Raw genomic sequence first — 23,943 nt, 5'->3', positions numbered from 1 at the left:
CTTGACATTACTTTTGGCGAGTAAGTTGTATGTTTTTTGACATTTGAATGTGGTGGGTGATAACCTTCAACGTGCTGCGCTACTTGGAGAGATATTTTCTTTTTTCGAGTTTCACGGACTGAGTGCATCAAATGCAAGGTTGCTTTGTGTCACAACAAAAATCGCAATTGCTTTGCTGCATTTCATTTATAAATAATGCGAAAATTCCTATACTAATAGATAATATAAATACATGACCATTTGTTTACGTCTACAATAATTTTCGTAATAAACGCATATTGTTACCGAAAGTCTACATACAACTTTTTTTCAAAATAAATACTCAATATTATTACCTAAACTTTTCTATTTATTTTTTGCGTAACCTATGACTACATTTCTATAAAAAACGATTTTTTAAAATTCAAAACAAAAAGTCATGCATTTAAGGGTTAAACAAATTTACCACTGCGAGTGTGTAAAGATAAATCGATCAAGATGAGTTTGAGAAAGAATCGTACATTGTTATACAATGTATATAATTTTATGGAAATATCTTCGTGCATCCGATAATACTTTTCACAGCAAATCCCACGAGGTCATCCTTCTCATGAGACAAAAGCTGATGATTTTCTTCCTTCAATTCACTCTTGAATAATTTTTGAAAGAGCAAGCCAATCACAAGTCGAAAACAGCAGACCATATAATTTCAAGAAAAAGATTGATTCCAGCTTTTGTACAGCGACATTTTGCGATCGCTTCACCGAAGAAGAATGAAACAAAGGAGGAAGGGTGCGTGAGCTCGCGGAGGTCGAGCATCCCTTACCATTTCTCATTTTCATCCCTCTCTGGCACGGTCTCCCCTGACGGTTCAATGCCACGGCCCGATGAACCCAGCCACCCGGTATATAGGGTGTTACATTTTGTGTAGCAAATATTTCAAGAGATTGTACTGCTAGCGAATCCATGACGCTTGTGTTTCAAAGATTTTATCACTTTAATGACAATTGAATCACATTCGTATGACATTGTCTAAAAATTTGACATCGAAAAAATTGATATTAAAAATGTATAATACAGTTTAAATACAGTTGAAAAGTAATTACGGGCATGCAGAACACAATAAAAAATGAGTAACCCTTCACACTACGAGTGTGAAATGCCGCTGAGACACCATTAAAAGAGTTGTTACAAAACGTTCCAAAATAATGTTCACATTATCAAATTTGTTCATATTTGAAACACTATTAAAAGCCTAACTGTTGTATGTGACACAGGACCGAACTGTATATGTATAATATGCAATTTATATGTATACAATGTTATACGCGCGCGTGCGTCAGAGAAATTGTTTTGCAGTAAACACGAAAACAGTTTCGCGTGTAGAGAAGTTAATTTTCGTATTTTCCATTGAATGAACCTTAAAGGTTCCTTCTTGACAATCCTAACAGAAATAATCTTTGCATTTGACTAAATTTTTTACAGTTGAACCGACGAATTTTGAGGTAATCGCGGAGCTAACTAGGCGGGTTATTCGTGGCTTGACAACACTTAAATTGCAGATATTTGAAACGGTTGCATTTAGGATACCCCGTGGAAGTGTTTTATGTGGGTGCATGTACTCCGGTGCACTCGATCGAGTCAGTGATTTTTATTTGCCCAGACCTTGACTCGATTTTTGGCTCGCGGCGAAGTAAATAGCGGTCGGTCAATAAGTTTGGGATTCGCGGTGCCCCCGTTTGGCTCGCACGCGACCCGAAGTGCTTTTAATTTGAGCAACATGTTAATTGGAGGGTATCGATTACGGTCGCCTCGACGATGCGTCCCCGCGAGCGCCGATCGAGCCGGCGAACCCGAGCAAATGTTTACTTTCGGAGGCTGGGCCTTCCGCGGAAAATATTTGAACGCCACCGAGCCGATTGGAACACGAAAAGCGAACGCTAAAATTGCTTTTCATCGGTTTTTCATAATTTTGGTGTCCGCCGAGGTCGGGAACAACAACAATATAAAATAAGAAACTGAGCAAAAAACAAAATTACGGTACGGACTATAATTAAATACGCTTGGGCAAAAAAAAACAAGCTACGGATTACTCTTGCGACATGTATAAATTCAAAATTTAATACAATTAAATAAAATTATAAATTCATATATTAGTTTTGCCAGAAAACCATAACGCGCACAGTTTATAACACTATATCTATCGAAACAGTAAAAATCACCGGTTTTCCACTTCTTAGTTCAAAATTATTGAAATTATGAATGCTCTATTATGTGAGAAGATTCAATGAATTGTATAGTTCAAGCATACATCATAGCAAAAGGTTGACCAAAAGAGTTTCAATAAATTCAGTTTTTTCATTCTTATAAAGCAACACACGTCTATTACTTCCACACAATGCTCAGTAGGTTACATGTTGAATTGACATACAGTAGGTTACAAAAGTGTTCATGCACCTTCTAAAACGCAATAACTTTTTTGAAACTGAACTAAGTGACTTGAATTTTTTTCGGTGTTAGACGGACTAGTGTACTAGACGATGACTGAAATGATTTTTTTTTAGATTTTACTATTACTTGAAATGACAAAAAAAATAAAGATCTCACGTTTTCTAACTTTTTTATCCGAGCCTATAACAAAAATTTAGAAAATGTCTCTCGTAGATCTCGGTAACTTATATGCGTCCAGAAAATTTTATCGAAATCGGTTGACTCAGAGTCGAGCTGCAAACGTTGAAATATTTAAGAAACTGCAGATTTCTTCCAGTTCTTGGTCAAAATCGTGATAAAACTGCGATTTTTGCCATCTTTAATTTATTATAACTCATAACAACGTCAACTGATTTCGATAAGTTAGCGAGATCTACGAGAGGCATTTTTTATATTCCCGTTATAAGCTCAGATAAAAAAATTAAAAACGAAAGTTTTTTTATTCTTTTTGTCATTCCAAGTAATAGCAAAATTTACAAAAAGCATTTCGGTCATCGTCTGGTAGACTAGTCCCGCTATCATCTGAAAAAAATTCTTTAAAAAAGTTATTGCGTTTTATAAAGGTGTGTGAACACTTTTGTGGGCCACTGTAGCAGTATTCTCCCGAATGTTAAAATATGTCACTGTTTATAAGCATTGTTCAGGAGAAGTTTATAAACATAATAGGGGAAATATGTGGAACACGAGAAATAAAATATATTTATAATTAAAACCTGTTTATATGATGGGAGTATGTGGATGACAAAGGATAAATAGGATTTTATGAAGACAAAGTGATAAAAGCGGAGAAAGTAAAGAATCGAGGAGAACGAATAAAAGGGAGACGTTTAGTAACGCCACGTGTAATACAATGGCAAAGGGGAAATGTAAAAGGAGAAGAGGTTCACGGTGAAACGACGAGATAAAACAATACTCGTAAGTTTCTTCCCATTTAGGAAAAACACAGTCACAATTAAACTGTGGAGTGAATGTTCAAGTATTTATAGCGTCTGTTAATCAGCAAAACATGGTTAAATAAGAACTTCCCCGTAGTTGGAATGGAATTTGTACTGTGCTATAAATACGACAAAATGCCTGACAGAAGGAGTGAGTTCATTGCACGGTGTTTTTTCTAAATTGAAACTGTATTTAATGAAAACAGTTTTCATATGTTTGACTCTCTACAATTGTTCCAATGATTTAATTAGTCTTTCTAATAATTTTATTAGTCTATTTACATAAATCTGATAAAATGAGGAAACCTATATAACAATAATGCAAAGCGCCATATGACGGAAATAGCTAAATAGAGATTATACTAGTTGTATAAAATATATTTATCCTCCATCGAATTTTGTAAACATTTACATAATTTTTGGGGGAATAATTTGAGTAAAAGAAAAGCATAGAATAGGATACGATTCCATTCAATTCGATTCGATACAACTGTGAAGAATTATATATACATCAAATCTAAGTTAATAATTGCTATTAACATTATTGTTATATATACCTACAAAAGAGGACGAAAAGCTTCAAAAACAAGAAGAAAAACTTGAAAGAATAGAGGTTTTAAGAAATAAAAAGAAAAAGAAGAATTGAAGAAGAAAAAGAAGTTTGAAACAGCTTCAAACTAGATTAGGAGAAATAAATAAATGATTCAAATGAATTAAGAGAAATATTAAAATAATTAAAGTAGGATCGAAGCATGATACCACAGTAATTGGTACATTTACCCTTCCTCAGTAGATTTGCAACAACTATTTTGCAACAGTAATTTCCATAAACACATTCTACCTTCAATCCTTCAAAAAACGAAAAAATCCTTTCAATGGCATTATTGACAGTCGAATAAGATAAAAATCGAGCGCGCTGGAGTTGGCCGGGTGAAAGTGCGCGTCGGGATGCAGAGCAATCGAATCGCCGGGATAGCAGACGCTAATTAACGACGATCCGTCTGTCACATTCGTGTATCGATTAGCGGAACGGTTATCCTGTAATCGGACGATGTTGCGCGGGTAAATAGCTCGACCTCCGACGTTATTATCCCGGCTGTTACGTATGCCGTTGTACCTGATGCGTTCGTTACACGCGACCGGCTCGAGCGAACCCGCTCGCGTCTGATCGATAAAGCTCGCGTGGAAATTGTTTTGCTGAAAAGTCGTTGACCGCGAAAGCGTCGCGAGTTAGAGAGCCTTGCCGGCATGTTCGATCGAACAGCGAGCCGAGCATCGGCTCCGTTGTTTATCGCGCGAGCCAATGCCGATATACCGCGAGACCGAACCACGGCCAGATCGAACCATGGCCAGACTATGAACTCTGTAATTGGCCATGATCGCGTCCGCCATAAAACGCTCGAGCTCCTCTCTCCTCGCCTCGTGATTTTACCCTGAATCGGTCAAGCGGTTTTTTAGACTTTCTAGTTGAAAGTAAGCAGACTAAGTTAACTTTATTAGAATCCGTGGATTAATTTTTCTGTTGGTGACATACTGCCATAAACGAAAGTATAATAGACTTTTACAAATACCACGTGACTGACTAAGGATTGATTCAGAGACTTGAAACGGAAAATAAAATAGTTTTCGTTGATTTAAGATTAATGTTAAATCGTCGAGTTGCTATTGAATACGTGTAAAAGCTTGCAAATAGTGAAATTTCGATAGTTAACAGAAAACCCAAGTGAAGTCTATTCGAAACGTTCTCATAAAGCGAAGGTTTAATTTCTCCGATTCTTCCGTACTAGACTATTTCATTAAAAATTGTAATGATTCGCGTGTTTCTGTCGATAAGTTTTGTTTTTTCGAACATCACATCCGCGCGCCGTTCGATCGCAGCGCGGGAAAATATTCGAACACGAATTTTTAGTTCTTTGAGCAAGAAAGGTCTTTCACTATTTTGTGGAAAACCGCACGTCAAGGACACAAAGGTCAGTTCTTTCCTCGGAGAATAAATATCTTATTCCTCATGCTAGGGGGGCACCACGCACCATGCTCTCCCTCTTCATTGACAGACTACAAATTTTTGTGTAAAGTCTCTTTTCATATTAATTCAACGAGTTTCGCCTAAAGAGCATTTCCTTCACCGTTTAAAAAATTGTCAAGAATAAAATGGAAACGGAATTCATTTCTGTCAATGCACATTTTTTCTTACAATTGATAAAATGTGTCACAAGAATTTTATAAAGATCTTCAGTTTGTTCCGTCGAGAATCGCGCGCGTTTGAACTTCTTATAATCCCATGGCTTCGAAGTTATTTTTCAAGGTTATTTAATCTCTTTCTCGGAGAAAAAATTGTTTAGGTCTCCCTAGAGGAAGTCAGTTCTTTCATTCGAAGCTCCCTTTCGACGCACAACGTCATTAAAAATTATTTCAACAAGTTTAGTTCGCATGCAACAGCGTTAATTCATTTGCACACTTCATGACCATCGACAGTATCTACGGTGGTATTATTCCTTTAAGCTATGAATTATTTATTCTATACCTGAGAAACTCAAGCCTTAATAAACTTAGTTTAGTAAGCCACAAACCACAACCCTCATTGACACAAAAAGTATTTTTTCCTCAAGTTCTAACTTTCTCTGTTCACTACGAACCGTTTAAAATTATTTTTCTAAGTTCACTTCGCATGTAATTGTGATTATCCATCCACAATTTCCACGCATACAAAGAATCTTCCCTGAATAAATGAATTGTTTATTCTTCAACCGATAAATGCAAATCCTTGACATGCTTAGTTTCCTCCCTCCATGAAAGAAGTAATTAAAATTATTTCAAAGCCTTCGCTTCAAATGCAGATCCGTAAGAGTCGTAAATCCCCCACAATCCCCAAAGGACATCCTTTTCTCAAGAAACGCCTTCTTCATCGCTTGAAAAGCTCAATTCTCCAGGTCCTAGCATTCTTCCTCTCAAAGAACAATTTAAAATGATTTCAACGCCTTTACTTTGCATGCAGAGTCGCAGTTCATCCACATCTTCAAGGACCCAAAGACCACCCTTCCTTGAAGAAACAAGTTATCTATTCCCAATGTAAGGATCTCAATTCTTGAATTCTTAGCTCCCTCCCTAGGAACAATTCAAAATTATTTGCAAAGCCTCCTCGCGCAACCCTGCGGGCGCAAAGACCACTTTTACTGAAAACCTGTTCATCCCCCACCTAGCGTTTTTAATTCTCGACGACCCTAGTCTTCTGCTCATCAAGAATCGTTTAAAATGATCTCACCAGCATTGTCCATTACGCATCAACATGCATAAAAACCAGCAAACCCTCCCAAACCTCACAAAGCGAACTTCCACCGAAAACGGCCCCCACTTCCCACCATGCTCGCGAACCGTTTAAAATTCATTCTCGTCCGGTCGGCATGCACAACGATGACAACATCAACATCAACACCACAAAGAGGTGTCCTTTCCTCGACGAAGCTCTCGCGGGTGGAAGCGACGGTCCCGGCCAAGGGGGACGACAACCGAAAAACGGCACTCGACGCGCACTTACGCGCGAAGCGTACTCACCCGTCCATTAAGCGATGCGCCCGAGGAACGCCATGGATTGCGAGACGGGGTCCTATCGGGTTTCCCGGGGCCAGTTCTTGTTCCTCTCTACCGGACGGCGAGACACAGACACAGAGAAAGAGAAGTCAGCTATTCGTTATCCGTGAATCGAATATGGTTGTGCCACCGTCACCGTATCTACTCGATTATTTTCCTCGAGAGCAACGTGCTTCCTCTGCGGCGTTCGACGAATGTAAACAAGGCGTTCGGAGCTTGCGCTCTGCCCGGAAGCTCCGCCGCGAACCACGCAGACCTTTCTGCCCGGTACGCCACGCGACTCTGCTCGTCACCTCTCTCTCTTTCTCTCTTTCTCTCTCTCTCTCTCCCTCTCCCACTCTCTCCGGATTCGTCCCTCTAGGCTCTTTCTTGCTTCGTCTCTCCTTCGGTTTGTTCTCCGCCGAGTATTTTCGCTTTCCGTCGGTGACACTGTCGTCGATAGTCTCGGTCTCTGTCACCCCCAGGCGTCCGACACCGTCCTCGTCACCCTCGAGAGGAAAAAGACTCCCCCGACGCGGCCTGTTACGGTCCGTGGCTCGAGAAGTTCGGCCGCGTTTGCCGTCGCCGCTCCGTCCCCGTGCAGCGCAGCCCCATAATGGCGACGCGCCGGCTATGGGGGTTGCTGGTGCCGCGCGCGCGAAGCCACCCCCATGCACGATGGGGAAGCTCGATCAATACCTTGGCCCTCGCGATGCCCGCTTTTCCAGCGTGTGACGCTCGCCTGTCCCTGACGATGCACGAGCCGGCTTGCTATCCTCTTCCTCCTCTTCCTCCACCCACGCCGTGACTTTGTGGCGAGTCGAATCCGTCCGCTCCTCGATGCAGAGTCGACAGCCTTTGTCTTTGCCGATGTCCGCCCGCGATGTTCATCGCTTTATCTTCCTCGATGCAAGCCGAGGGTCGGCTCGAGTGCACCGAGCACAAGCTTAATCGGTGCTACGGGGAACCTTGAGGACGAGCACCGGCTGGCTCCCTTTTAATTCCTGCGACGAAGGATCATTCCACTTCTACGCTCCAGAATTCGAGGGAATGGTTCCGATCCCTCGGGGCAGAGAATACGTAGGGTTTTAAAGATGAAGTTGCCGGGACGACGATTTGGGGATGCGAGTCTTCCTCTGGATGGATTTTCGAGAGTTTCGGTCGCTGTGAGCTTTGTTTTTGATGGTGCATTCGGAGTTTGATTTTCTGGGTTTTAATGTGGTTGAGTGCAGCGTCCGTCACATATCGGTGACACTAATTTTTAACTAGGTTCTGAAATTCATTTTTATCGTGGTCTATTGAACGAACTCAGTGTTATTAGGATTTTTAAAATATCAAACAGATAAAGTAATCCTATGGTAAATTTTAATTAGCTTTGGTTGTATTATTTCGATCACTGATATTTTCGGAGATTTTGTAATCGATAATCGACGCTTGACGTGTTAGCTAATATGTTGGGTTCGATGAGGGTACCGATGTTAAGGTGCCGAAAAAACATGTGTATTAGATTCAGCATTAAACCTATCGAGTTGATCGAATTGTTTGATTTCACATTGTTTGTTTGAAAGTTGCTGAAATTATAAAAATCCATCCATAGAAAATGGTCGAATAAATTTCTTAAGCGACGCATAAATTAGAATGAAAATGACGATTGGTCTAAATAAATACAAGCTTTTAGGGCTCAGTAAGTTTAACGTTAATAGAAGGCTGATGTGAGAGTTGGACAAAAACAGCAAATTTCTTCTGCAGTATTGTTCTGACGATTTTTGGCTGCCTAATGTTTATTTTATTAATGTTCAAGCTCTTGTAGAATTCGTATCTCAAGAATTGTTTATTGTTTTCATAAGGTGGAGATGCTATTTATGAGCAACGTGTACTTGTAATTTATAGAATCTCAAGAAAATGTGTCCATACGTCTAAGAGAAATTGCTGTACATCATTCAGTATACTGAACAATAGTAATGATAGTGTTGATATAGGCAAGCATCGTTTGCAGTGACGATTTGTCATTTAGGTTCTCCGAATACGAAAAAGCAGTATAGTTTAAAACACAGAGCAGATAAGTCACGAGTGCAAAGTCAGCTGAAAAATCTCCTGAATCGTAATTATCTTGGGCAAACACCATCTACATGTCACAAACTTTATTCATTGCTCGGATGTTTACTGATCCTTTCGTAATCTCCATGTTTCATGCATTTTATCGTGCAACCTTAAAAATCTGATAGAAGCTGTCTCCTTTGAGGATTGACAGGATAAAATAATTTATCCACTTCCAGCAGAAAGAAAATTATATAGTCATGGTAAATATGTCTCTATTAACGTCGATAGTATGTCCCTCCAATTAAAATAAATTCAGATTAGAACTTTATTACCCTTGCATACTTAAGAGAGAATCAAAACGTATTCACAGAATTTTAAATATGTATTTTTGTTCTAACAATGTTCTTTTATAATTTTGTTATATTTTATTTTTGCACGTACCTAAATGGTACGTATTAAAGTTACATACGTTATAAAAGTATTATTTAACAGTGTTGTCTAAATAAATATACCTATAAATAAATATATATACAGAAAAAATAATATTTATAGCACTATTTTTTACATGGTTACAAAATGACTCTCCCTTAAACAGACCATAAACCTTCCAACACTTTGAGCGTACTAGAGTTAAAGGACTTTTCCAGATCGAATTAATTATTTAAATACTTAAAACGAGTTAAAGAATACTCTAAAATTGTAGCAGAATACAAATGACACAATTTTTATCTGAAAGCAAAAGCTTAAAAATACAGTAGAACCTCGGTTACCCAAACTGATGAAGCAAAACATAAACGTCCGGAAAATACAGCATTTTATTACAATAAATTTTTATAATAAACAGTGTTGCATACAATGTGCTTGGATAACGGTAAATTCAAATACCAAAGACTTGAATAATCCAGGTTATGTTACACTATGAAGTGAAACAGAATTTTGATACACCCTGTGGCCCGAGAACAGGGGTTCCCCATCGCATAGAATCGATTCTTTTCATCGCGAACACGGTAGCCAGATTTTCGGTGACGTGGGGCGAGATATTCTTTCCCCCATATTGATTTTTTCCAATTACGATTTAAACGTGGCCCGGTAACGATGGATACGAGAGCGTATTACGGCAAGTTTCACGACTAAAGTACACCCTCGGTGGAGCGTCGGGTGCCTGACAACGCCCACGAGGGTTGAATTTAGCCCTTAATTACGGGGACCGGCTCACGAACGATCAGCCACCACCGTCGAGGCTGTTTGGCTCGCTTATGCGAGGGTATCCTCTCTCACGCTTAACTAGACACTCCGCGTATACTGCAAGAAACAATTATCCCCCGGCATCTTAACTCTGAATTTATTTTTAATCTATTCCCCGGATCCTCCTCCGATATCTTCGGAACCTTTCCACGATAATTTACAGTGGTCTCGTGGGCAATTTAGGTGTCTCGTCGGGAGTGTCGTTATTATTGAAAATTTTCTCGTTCGTTTAATTCATAAGCTTCCGTCGACCTGCACATGTGTTCGTATCGGAGCTGTTATGGGATTTTTCATATTAATTCTTGAGGAGTGGTATATGGTACCGATAACTTATTTCCCAAGGCGTCCGTTCGTCATCTTCGAATTGCATAACGACAGAAAAGATGAAGAAAATGATGAGATCCATGAGCTAAGTTTGCTCTTCCTACAGTTATTTCACTATATGTTCACAGGTGAATACAGAACATTTAAGAATGTTACTATATTATTTTCGATTTATTAAAATTATTAAGAGATGAAATATATTTTTATTTAATTACTATTTTGTACAATTTAGGTAAAAAATGTCTAATGAATCCTCTGTCTAATGGTATGTAACGTGTCAGAAGACAGGAATGACTTATAAAGAAAGATAAATGTTTTTATGCTTATTTTCGCTTTAAGTATGATGTAAAAATTTCAAGAAATACTATGCTGTTTCAATTACACTATTTCATACTTGTTTATTATTCCAAAACAGTTAAGCTACTGGCAAGAGCATGCCAGATGACCTGTATAATTATAGAATTCATTTTGCTGCGCATAAAAATTTGCTAGGCAAACGAAACTCCGGATAAAATGGACATAATTAAGAGTATAACCTTTATGAGACCTGCACGTGCATTACTTAGCGTTCACTACCTATGAATCCATAAATTAAAGTGGAGAAACGTGCAATATTTCCGTGAGCTTCTTAATAATGCATCTCTAATAGCATGGTAAGTACAAAATCACCTTTCAAGGTTCCCTTAATTACTGTTCCCTGTGTGTTTAGTCGCCAGCTCGTGTTAAAATTTGGGCACTTACAGTGACCCATGAAAGTATTCGTACACTTTTTAAAACACAATAACTATTTTAAAACTGAACTAAATGACTCGAAATTTTTTTTAGACGATAGAGGGATTAATCTATTAGACGATGACTGAAATGATTTTTTTTTAAACTTTGCTATTACTTGAAATGACGAAAGAATAAAGATCTCTCGTTTTTTCATTTTTTTTATCTGAGCCTATAACGAAAATTAAAAAAATATCTTTCGTAGATGCATGTTGAGAATTTTATCGAAATCGGTTCACGTTGTTGTGAGTTACAACAAATTAAAGATCGCAAAAATCGCAATTTCATTACGATTTTCACCAAAAACTATAGCAAATCTGTAGTTTTTGAAATCCTTCGACGCCTGCAGCTCGATTTTGGGTTCACCGAGATCTACAAAAGGCATTTTTTAAATTTTCGTTATAGGCTCAGATAAAAAAGTTAAAAAACGGGGGTTTTTAATTTTTTCTTTTCATTCCAAGTAATAGCAAAATTTTAAAAAAAGCTTTTGAGTAATCGTCTAGTAGACTAGTCCCTCTATTATCTAAAAAAAATTCAAGTCATTTACTTCAGTTTTGAGAAAGTTACTGCATTTAAAAAGGGGTACGGACACTTTTATGGGCCACTGTACAGGTAATATTTTGTTAGAGTCACTCGAATACTTTTCAATCACACAATTTATATCTCCTATACTAGCATGTGTTTCAATTTATTGATTTCAGATCGAGAAACACATTTTTCATATGCGTTTAGTAAAGAAGTTCAAAATTGTTTACCTTCAGATCGATAATAAAAAAAGTGTAGAATTCTGTCGCACGAGAATACTATTTTTCTTAACTTTTGCATCCTTCTTCATCGATCTTCTTTTTTAATTTCACTTCATCTCAGCTGCACAAAGTGCAACCAATTAATAGCTCAATTTATCTTATCAATTTATCTCTAACTAGTTCCGAAGAATTTATTCACGAAGAGATTCTATTAAAATGACGTTCTCTATTCTTCTATTCTCCCGGACACGATCTCACGCGAGACAGTGATCCCGAAAATCCAAATCCCAGCCGCGAGGCATAATTAAATTAAGTTTCCGATTATGCGAGCGCTATTCTCTATTGTGCTACTCGTTCGGCGTTCCCAGTTGGCCCGAAAGCAATTGAAACAAAATACCAACGGAATTGCTCAAGGAAAGTAATCCCATCCAAACAAATTTACCGCGTCGCGAGTAAAAGGCAGGGAAACAAAGCTGAAGCGGCGAACGAGGAGCGACGAATGAACAAGGAGAACGGATACACACCCACGCCGATCCACCTGCGAGCGAACATTATTACGGACATATAAAGGATCGTTCTGTTCGCACGCTCTCTTGTGCAACTCTTCTCGCTCGATAAAAGCGCGTTGCATTCGAGCCAGGATTCTGCGAGTTCGAATTTCAACCCCGGCCAGCCTCGTTATATCATTCCTTAACCCGAGAAAGATAACCTACGTCGCAGAGGCGCCTGCGAAGACTGTTGATTTTTGTTAATTTTTCATAGAGGTCTAGTGATTTAAGTTTAAAATTACTTAAAATATAAAAAAATATAATATAAATGCATTTTATTTTTACAATAATGCCAAACCTTTAAAATGACTAGATTAACTTAAATAAATATCCATTGTTAGTATAAAATTGACGCCTTAGAAAAGCATGCGCCTCTGAAGCGTATGGTTATCTTTTACGGACGTTGTCATATGGTTATCTTTCTAGGGTTAAACGGAAAACGTTGCGTGTTATCGCGAAATATTTTTTACTTCTTTCAAATAAATCCTCCTATTCTGCTTCAAGAGCTCGACGCGTTCATTGTTACTAAATCGTAATTCGTCCGATGAAGGAATGATTTAAAAGGAAAGCGATTGTTCGCTTGAATCTTTTGTATTTCGTTGATAAAATTGGATCGGCACAGATATTCATTCTTCAATATGAACGAAAAGTTGTATAATCCATGTAACGATATAACAGTGTGAAAGTAATCAGGACCTTGACAGAAATTATTTCAAGCAAAAATTTTAAGTAGGAAGATAGATGTTTTCGTGACACTACTGTCTTATTCTTTGAAATAATTGAGCCGTTTATTTTGAAAGTGGCATAAGTCACTTTGTTTTTAAGTCGATATATTTAAGGGTTTGCGTTTAAACACGTTTAAAAATATGGATGCTAACTTTCGAGAAGATTTACTTGTATTTGTTATCTCAGGATACTGATATTTTTCTCAGTATAAATAATTTCGTATAAACATTCAAAAATCACCACTTTTCATTACGGTAAAGTGACTTAAGCCACTTTCAAAATAAACGACTCAATTGAAAGATGAACATTGACAGCAGAAGAAAAATAACATCGAAGATAGCAACAATAAAAGTGTAATTGATGTAATTTCGATGCTGTTGCAGGCTGCATTAGCTCACTTCATCAATAATCTCACAAACTGTCCAGTGTAACAGAAATCACCTAGCAGTTTCACTATAATACGTTACAGTCTTACTAATTAATTGCATCGCGGAATTCGCAATTCGATGGGAACAACGCGGCACCATTCTCCACTGCGTTACGCGGCACAGTTGCATCACGAGACTTTGATGCAGGCATGCAAGCGGTCTCGTATGTCAGACGTGCACGCGTTCCGCCTAACATCTTCATCGATCGCATAATTAGAGCGAATTAGAGCCGGGAGTTGACAGAAATCGACTTATCCATCATCGAAGAAAAACTAATAACAGATATCTCGAAATTATGAAGCATCTTTATTATGCGGCGATAAAACGCACCGGATTAGCGTAAAATGTGATTACTTACCTCGCCGACGATTAAGTGTGCTCTAGGATTAAGACAGCTAAGCCGGGCACGTAACACAGATACGAGTCGCGTTCGAAGTGCGCGGAGGATGCACCAATGCGTGCATGTTAACGAGCGTCTCTCCTCGGTGGACGACCTTGGTGATTTTAGTACTTGCACGCGACAAACGAACGTGATTAGCGAGGAATTAATTGGAGACGTCGTCGGGCACCTGTGACGGCGAACCGAGTAGATGTCACGATTATTTCCGGACGTATTCGTTGCGTCGCGAGCGACTGTTGTTGTGGAAATCCGTGTTCGAACTATTCGCATGTGAATGAGACGCTAGTGTCCCAGCTAGGGCCACTGTCCTTGGATACTTTGTCTTGATCTGCTTTTGTCGGCATATTTCGTGCGTCGAAGACCACGAAACCGTAACCAACCGAAGACTTTTTGCATCACACAGTTCCTTGGAAGCTTCTTGGTATGTTAATGCTTCTAAATCGCTGTGCTTCGTCAAAGTCCTCGAGAATTATTGACCATGCATCTCTCGGGACCTTGTTATTGCATTATTTTGCATTCTCAACAGCCCTTAAGAAATGTTGTCCTCTGCATTCCTAAAGAATTTTGTTATTATGTCTACTTGTATTTTTCTAGATTCTGAACGTCTTTAAAGTGATGTATGCCTCATGACTACAGAATGGTAGTTCTGTGTTTGTTCAGAATCCTTAAAAACTTTTGATCTTTGCATTCCCAAGGAATGAATAAAATATTGTATCGCAATGTATATCTCTGAATTTGTGAAATCTTTGAAATGGTGTATTTTCGTCTACCTTGGTGTGGTGAACCTTTGTATTGTCAAGACCCTTAATTGTTGCCCTTGTGAACAATAGTAACTACTTGACATTTCAATTTTGCATTATTTATTGAATATTGTGCTCATTCAACAAAACCGTTTTGGAACCGCTTTGGAATTGTGGTCCTTTTATTTCCATGATCTTGAATAGTGGAATACCACCAACAAGGAATCGTTTAAGATCCTTTTAGAATTGTGTATGACCTTGAAAACTGTACTTTTCAATTCATTGACCTTTAAAATCACAGAATTCTAGAAATCCTATAACCCTTCGAATTACACGTTGCATTCTGAAAATACATCCTCAATTGCCATGACGCGGCATCCTTGAAAAAAGTTATATTAAAAAAAAAGTTATAAAACATGAATAGATCCTAAACGAGTTTAAGAGAATTCATGGACCATTTTAAATGATGAAGTACAGTTTAAATTAATTGTTGATGAAAAGTCGACGATAATCCATTGCCATCCCACGACATGTTATCCATTGTTTAATCTGAAATATCATGTAGAAATATCGTCGCATTCCCTTAGTACTCACACACTGTTACCACCATAGCAGAGTGACTTTCCGTACACCTAGTGTAAGAATTATGTCAAGGAACATTCTTAAGCTCTTAATTTTGCAAAACTACTTCGCATGCGACAAGTACCATAATTCTTATGAGCGGAAGTGTATGCACAGAGGCTAGCTGCGGCTTGAACTTCCGGTTAACCTTTCGAGCGGTCACTGACTACTATTTTTAACCTTCCAAATAATTCTTAACCTCGTATTATTCTACAACTCAATTTTATCTTATTTTCATATATCGAAAAAATGATAGGTCAATTACCGAGAACAATCTCCTTAAAAGAATAATAAATCAATTGTAAGTATCAAATGCTGAAAAGAATAATAGATCAATTACAAGTATCAAATGCTGAAAAAAATAGTACATCAATTAAAAGTTGATGAAAATGTCCAAACAATTCAAACAACCTCCTGAATCTTCCATCTAAGATCCCTCAAGTACTTTCAAGAGATCTACAGATATTACATAAGCCCACCAAAGTTATCGATGCCCACGAGCTTCAATCAGTTACGTAAAAGCCAACCAGTCTAGAATAAGAAAAATCGAAAACTTATAAAAGTCATTGAGACTGTGTCAGTGTTCTCTTTTCCGTGAGACCGCACTCATCTTCTCGAGATTAATGAATCTCTCAAATAAAAGCGAAAACCGCTTCCCTCAGAAACTGTGCTGCTCTAAGAGGAATGAGAACAAGAGAGAGGGGAGAGAGAGAGAGAGGGAGAGAGAAAAAGAGAGAGAGAGACGTTGGTACGGGTTCAATCATCTAGGAGAAAGTCGTGAATTCATCTCCCTTCTGTTTGATTCGATTTGGGTTTCGCTGGTCGAGTGACCGTGGACTTCGCGACAGGCCTACCTCAACATCAAGAGATCACGGACACGACTCAGACCGGAATCGTAGGTATTTAGGTCGCAGCGAGCGATCGCTGTGACCGTGTTTTGTCGTACGAGTTTGTGTCAAGTCGGTTTCATTCATTGCGAGAACTTGGAAATGCTGGTGCATCAATTACTATACTGCGAAATCGTGAAAGAGCGAATGCTTTGGTCATAGTAATCACTGAAATGTAAAGATTTATTCAAAGCTTTTTCTATTCATTTATTCCTCACCAGGGTAAGAAATTTTATGTCTACAACAAGTGTTCACATACTAATTATAAAAGTTCGTAATTCATTCATGCACTTCATTGCCATCCATTTCCCTACAAAATATTATATGTTTACTGTGATTATTCACTTATTGTTGTAGAAATGTGTTATTTATTTTGGACTAATTATATTTATAATATAATATGATATTTATACGCAGAAAATAATATTTCAATTTAATTGACGTGAACGTAGAAGTTCATCGGCACTCTTGTTGCCGATTGTCATCAATTATAAAATCGAGCCGCGGGACTCGCATAATCGTATCTCCACTTCCCAAATTGTCCATTTTTTTCACAAGCTGAGGGACAATTTGAGGGAATTTACTGTGTATGCATCTAAAGTATCCAGATTATACAAATTAATATTCTCTCTGGGCCATCAGAAATCCAACTATTCCTATTTGAGTTTACTTCAGCATTTCAAGTATTAATTTTACATGGAAACATCGCGAAATAATTGGCGCCCTTGAAATAAAAATTCATGTAGAAAGTTATTAATGCTAGAGTACGAAATGTCCACGTAAGATCTACAGAAATTGCAGGGAATTGAATGGAATTTTTGTTGACTCTTTCCTGCGGTGTAGATGCAGAATGTTCCGCAGTATAATCATTTTCTAATTGCCGAGAACGACGGGAAATTATATTTCTGGGTCTCGCATTCATTACTCAGAGTTTGAATTGGAGTTCCAGCGGTGGAATCGAACGTCCATCTGCCTCTCTTTTGATGTTCGCCTGGCCTACATACACTAAAACATGATGCGATTCACGCACCGACTTCTGGGTTTTATGGCGCGGATTGCAGTGTGTGCATACATCGATATCGGGATATTAGAGCTGCAAGCGGTTCGCATCGGCGCTGTTAGTTCCTCCAACGAGGCGGAGTTGGGAAATTTGTTTCCCTCAATTCGCGATCTCTCTTCTCATTCTTTTTTCGACGTCTGCAGTCTGCTAATATTGCTATTTATACTCCAACGAATCAACGAATAGCAGCCATAAATGGATTTAAAAAAGTTAGCAAATATGTATAGAAAATTCAGAAATGAAATTTGTCTACTTCCTCGATTTATTTTCCCATGCATCTCCTTTTGTTAAAGTATTGTTATTTGGTTCTCTGATTTATCACAAGAATTAATTTTGAATTCTGGAAGAAGCATCCATCTACAATCAATTGCCAAAATGTCTATGGTACAGTTAATAACACACCTACATATTTATTAGCATCTGAATACTTTTTAACCAACCTCATAACTTTCTCTCGAATTTATATTTTTATTGCAGAAACGATTAAACATTTAATCTAATCTAAAATATAAATCTCAGATTAAATTAAAGATTACAATGAGTGTCTCAGAATTTGTCCAGATCTCCTTAGTGCTCAGAACAATAAAAAATCAGGCTGGGATATGAAACACCACGTTAACGAGCGAGCCCCATTTGTCGGCGTAGAGCAAACATTGAATTGAAACAATAGTATTGGAGAAAGTAGTGGAGATGACTGATTCAGAATAACAATAACACTCTAATAAATTGATTCTCGTAGATTAGGTATCCAATACGATGGACAGTTAATGAACGTCTGGTCGGAATAACGAAGGCGTGCAGTTATTGCGGACGAGTGTATTGCGATTTGTAAGGTACAAATAGTACAAAGGGTATAAGAGTACAAACATTGCGTAGGAACTAGCGTATGCGGACATAGAAAAAGTACAGTTCAGAGACGTGACGTAGAAAGGTGGTAATGCGTCGTGTGCACGTCCGTTCGGCTCGCGAACCCGAGCCGCGCACATCGTGACTTACCTCGTGTGTTTTCTATCTCGTGTTCGCTTTCAATTTCGGCTAAGACTCGTGGCGAGATCATTAAATGCGTCATTACGTCGGGAAAATTGAAATGCGAAAATCAGAGCGTCCGACGAACCAACAGAAACCTTCAGAGAAACCCCCACAAACTTCGCCGTAGCGTAAATCACGCGAAACATCTTCATCGAGACAATTACTATTCTACTTTGGACACTCTGTCAGAACATTATATAGACATTCAGAATTTAAAAATGGCAATATCCTCATCGATCTGCGGATCTTTCTATTTCTACATCTAATATTAATATCAGAGATCCAATAAAATACGATATTTATCACTGCTTGCTGGAAGAATAGTAAAAATACAATTTTATTAAGATTCAGTCTTTACGAAGTGTATGTAGGAAACTTTAGTTTCGATACACTAGCACGTTATCTTTCTTTAAAATACGTGTGTGCTCTGCAATTTTATTTAACCCTGAAATGGTACCACGAATCCTCGGATTCACACTTGGATCTTCACTAAGAAACTAACATTTTTGAGTAAACAAGTTAAGACTATAGTCCAATATATCAGTATGCAGAAAATGTTACTGGAGTCGCGAGAGATCGCATGGTACCATCAGAGGGTCGAGATGGCTTTTAATGAACAATAAAATCGAAGATCTTACAATTATTAGATCAACTCTAATTTGGTTACAAGTGTTCGAGTTGGTTCGTGGGATTTTCCAGAGATGCCCTTCATTTTCTCAAGGTCGAAGGAGAACAGAGAGAGAAGGTGGCAGAGGTGGCAGACGACAGAAAGTGATAGTGAGGGCTAAGGATCTCGACACGAGCCCCGATCAATAAACGTAACGTGTCGCTTGTAAATCCTATATCTGATAAATACAATAAATATTAGAATAGAACAACGCAATAATAAATATATTTATATTTGTATATATATGTGTATATATTATATATAATATAGGAAGAAACATGTCGACACAACTAGCTCTAAACACCGAGAGGATCCATCTGTTTTTCTGCTTCTCCGCCTTATCGATCTAAAATTCTTTCACGTATTTACAGCCGCCTCGAAGTCTCTATATTATATATTACAAAAAAAAGTAGCGAACGATCGATCCGATTATCGATCACGCACCGTGAATAAGCGTCTAGCACGAAACACGCGATTAACTAGAACAAAAGTGTCTCTCTACCGAGACGAGAACAGAGGGAACGTTCTCTGGTCTGGCTCGTTTCTCCCGCGGGACACTCACGCATACAATCATGCAATCGTCTCGAAAAAACAACCGCGGAACAAAGGACACACAGGCACACGCTCATTTTGAATCATTCTCGCGAGCTTTCGACTCGCACAATACGGATCGGCTCCGCCCTTTCACACCCCCGAAAACTTCCCTAGGGACTGTCTGTTTTTCTCTTTTTTTTGAGTAGAAAAGAAAAGAAACGCGCTCGAGCTGGTCGTCTCGATTGACTTTGATCCCTCCATCTGTCTTCGTTTTCTCGTTTCTCATCATTCTGTTTCGCCAGCTTGAAATCATCAGAGCTTGGACAGCGCATTCGACGGATTAAGGCTTAATGATATGATTCGCCGTTGTACTCTGTTCCTCCTTCGAACGTTAGCCCCTCATCTCTCGCACGTTCTCGCTCGTTTCTATTTTTCTCCTACCCAGACTGCATTGGAATTGTCAATCGTTCCTTATAAGACAAGGATTTAACGAGACAAAGTATAAGAGTGAAAGCAATTTTGACCAAATCCAATAGCTTGTTGATCGAACGATTTCTCGATCACAAATAATTGTGAGGATGTAATTCGAAGATGGTACAATCATTCTGATAAGTTTGCTTTAAAAAATATTAGTGCAATCATTATTGTACATTTGAATACGAGTAATTATTTCAAGAAATTTTAGAATTGAAAGAAAGCCAAGAAGTATAAAATCTTCTTCTATAAAATTTACTAGCTTGAAAATAGAATAACGATGTCTATGAACACATCTAAAGTGATCACTGTTTTATGTTTCATTTACTAAAAATATGAATAAATTATGATCACATTAAAAATCTTTGTATTAGCATAATCAATGTTCAGTCAGAAAACAGAAATTGTATAACAATCTATCGATCAATACCAAACAAATCCCAATTCCACGAACCCTTTAATAATTCCATCGCAGCCCTTTCTATTTGATTTCTATGATCACGGGTCTGTGGGTGTACGAAACGATGCACCATTATCTTTCTCACAATCCTAGGACGATCTAGTTTGATTTTGGGACTGAATTCTTCTCGGATAAAAATCACTGGACTGCAGAAGTGGCGATATTACTAGGCGCATCGATTCGCGGTTTCTTTTAAAACAAATTTCGCGATGCGTACTCGCAGTTAACGTCCAGCTACTTAAATCATGTGACTTAGATATGATTTAATTCAGAGAGTTTTCCCGATGACAGAAGGGCGATTAGATTGCTGGACGTTACGACGCAGAATCGAGAGAGACGGACCTCTAAGCTGCGGCTGCCTCGACGGATGCATGGACGTTCGCTGGACGCTATTTTCCCCAGCCTTGGAATTTCGATTTTTACTATCAAACTATGATAGATCGCACTAGGATCTATCGCCTCTAACATTTTCTCGATGATCGGTGCACAGCTAAGGAAGATTTTAACGAGAACGCGCAACAATATAGTTCTATTGGTGGCCAGCCAGGCACTGTCGAAGACGGTCCGCCTCCCTCGGTCGATTATCCATCGATCCTCCATCGAAACCTATCTAACCTGGACGCGAGAGAGACGCTATTTAAGTTGTAGTTTGTACTACGTGGAAGACGGATGTCCGTTGAGAGTATTCGAGTTACATCGAAGGACAGATCGTGAAAACGGAATCGTTTTGTTTTCTGGCTGCCTGGACCGAGAACAGGCTCTGAGTCTTACGCTGCGATCGAGGCTGACGTCGAGTCTGCTTGTCTCGATCGCCGGGAGACCGTCATTCAATTGTTCCCGAGGAAATCGAAGGAACACGACTTGTTGCTTCGACGATACTAAGCGTCTAGCCGGCTACGCCTAACCGCGGTTACAAAAATTGTGCGTCGTCGATTGTGCCTCCTTGCGCGCGTCCAATATCGACCGCCCAGACGAGTCCCGAATCTCGACGATCTATATACACCGCAGGATCGATTCGCTGGACAATCTCTACCTTCATCATCAGAACCGGAAACCGATCTCTCGAAACTTCCGTTTTTCCAACGATAAAACACCTTAAAACAAGTTCCGAACTACCTAGAGTAACGTAGGAGAGGCCGCCATCCTCTAAAAGGATGTTCGAATTCCTCTCCAAAAGTATCTAAATGTGTGAGACACTTTTGAGCGCTTCGTGATTATTCCTGGAATCCTGGACGAATTTAGAGTCGTCCATTGCTGACGAAAAACCTGATCCGAACTGCCTAGAATAACGTGGGATAGGCTGTCGTCATCCTAACAGGAGCTAGAGCTCTTTTCTAGGAAAGTCTGAAGCGTACGTGACGCTTTCGAACGATCTCAGGTGTCATTTGGAATCTTGGACAACCTAGAAATCATCCTCAGATGATGGTGAGCAAGTTCCAAAGTAACTAGAGCAGTCAGGCTGGCTTTTACCCACTAAGGGTAGCTGGAGTTCCTCTCCTAGAACGTCTAAAACATGTATGTCACATTCAAACGATCTTAGATATCTTCTGGGACCGTGGACCGCCTGAACATCTTTCGTCGATGACAAGAATCGAGTTCCAAACGAGCTAGTGCAACTCGGGATGTCTAGCATCCCCTAACAATAGCTAGATCTCCTCTTATAAAAGCGTCTAAAACACGCATGACACATTTAAACATTCTAAAATGTCTCCTGGAACCCTGGCCCACCTAAGAATCGTCCATCGATCACGATAATCTACCTAGAGCACCTCAGGGTGGCTCTCACCCCTTAACGGTTGATAGAGCTCCTCTCCGGAAGCGTTTGAAACGCGTACGACACATCCAAACACTCTGAGTTGTCTTTTGGAACATTGGACGATCTAAGAATCACCCCTATGCGATGACGATCGAGTTCCAATGCAGCTGGAGCATCTCAGGTTAGTGCCCATCCCTTAACGGTAGCTGAAGCTGCTCTCCTAGAGCGCCCAAACCACGCGCAACGTATTTAACTGGATTGCGGTGTCTCCTGGAATCCTGGACGAGCCGAGGATTCGCCGATCGGATGACACCTCCGCTTACATGAAGTAAACGGGGTCGTTCTCGACAATAGCGTCCAGCCTGGCCGGCAAGGTGGTCGGTCTCTGAGGAGCCTCGGCGTTGCACACGATGTCGCGCGACCCCTTGCGTCACATGTAGGTCGGTTTGACCTTATACGCCCGTTTCCAGACCTCGCAGAGGCAGACGGTACTGTGGAACCTGTAGAAGATCGCCAGTGGCATGGATACGTGCGTGATGATCGTCCAGGCCCACAGACCGTAGAAGTGCAACTGCACCGGATGCGATTCTGCACGCGACTTCTCCAGTGTGTTGATCGCCCACATTGCCAGATTGGTCACCAACAAGAACGTCACGATCTCTCTGCCAGGCTTCTTCCGGATCTGCTTCGCGGTTGCTACCGATCTTCTTGAAGCGTCCAAAATGAAGATCGTCTGGAATGTAGTCTGCAGAACACTAGCCAAAGCAGTCACTAATACTAACACCGTGTGCTTGGCCAACGTGAACTGCGCGCCGATGATCGTGAACGTGGAATAGATGAACATCCCTGTTTGGGCCGCAACCAGGAGGATGTTGTCCAGTTCCAGGTTTCTGCTGCCGTCGTACCGTAGCTTTCGCATCTGGAACATCCCTATCAGCGTCGCCATCGTCGACATCCCGTACAACGTCAGCTCGCAGATGTTCACTTCGGTTACAGCGAATCCCACTAATTCCGGTCGAGAGATTAGCACGAAGAACAGAATCAGGGAGATGATTGTTAGCACCAGGATCAGGATGCCCACGAAGAGACCCTTGTGCGCTCTGGCGCAGTCCACGCTGTAGTGGTGTGGCGATCTCCTGAGGAGATAGACAGCGTTAGCCTCGAGAAATTGTTGGCAGCTTTTGGAAGCGGTTTTTGGTGTTTGATGAGTTTGGAGAGAATGTTTTGGACCCAGATACCAATAGGACACATGCAACAATACAAGTTAAAGGAGAAAAATAGCTTGAAGATTACCAATCGAAGTAATGGAAATGGAGACACGACGGACCAACGCGATTCAAATTATAATATAAACTTCCAAAGATAGGAACGAAACATTTGCACTCCCTATTCTTAATTGAAATGTACTTCTCCAGTTAATGCAAATAAAATCATGCAGAAGAATGAAGAAAGGTAGCTTCAAGAATAAGACGCCAATCTAATTCAAGTAGTGAAAATAATAATCATTTTGTGACAA

General features: G+C 39.5%; 2 protein-coding genes across 7 annotated transcripts in view; both read right to left on the bottom strand.

Moving 5' to 3' along the window:
• OtopLa (proton channel otopetrin-like a) overlaps positions 1-14,242 on the bottom strand; it is an 85,391-nt gene extending 71,149 nt beyond the window's left edge. Inside the window, exon 1 of one of the 2 annotated variants that reach the window (XM_076519561.1) lies at positions 14,158-14,242. The gene's annotated coding sequence lies outside the window, so the exon portion shown is untranslated. Of the gene's footprint in view, positions 1-6,956; positions 7,240-14,157 lie in introns of those variants that run through there. The other variant, XM_076519559.1, reaches the window with a different exon arrangement.
• Positions 14,243-18,308: 4,066 nt separating this feature from the next.
• Positions 18,309-23,943, bottom strand: part of LOC117227007 (proton channel OtopLc) — a 45,023-nt gene continuing 39,388 nt past the window's right edge. For 4 of the 5 annotated variants that reach the window (XM_033481902.2, XM_033481870.2, XM_033481852.2 and 1 more), the window contains one exon: positions 18,309-23,605. In XM_033481902.2, the coding sequence (XP_033337793.1) occupies positions 22,858-23,605 (748 nt within the window). In that variant the 3' untranslated portion in view covers positions 18,309-22,857. The remainder of the gene's footprint in view (positions 23,606-23,943) is intronic. The other variant, XM_033481880.2, reaches the window with a different exon arrangement.

The sequence above is a fragment of the Megalopta genalis genome, chromosome 3, assembly GCF_051020955.1.
Source record: "Megalopta genalis isolate 19385.01 chromosome 3, iyMegGena1_principal, whole genome shotgun sequence".
Taxonomy (NCBI): domain Eukaryota; kingdom Metazoa; phylum Arthropoda; class Insecta; order Hymenoptera; family Halictidae; genus Megalopta; species Megalopta genalis.
Note: the sequence above shows the minus strand (reverse complement) of the source record. Positions and strands in the feature narration are given on the sequence as shown.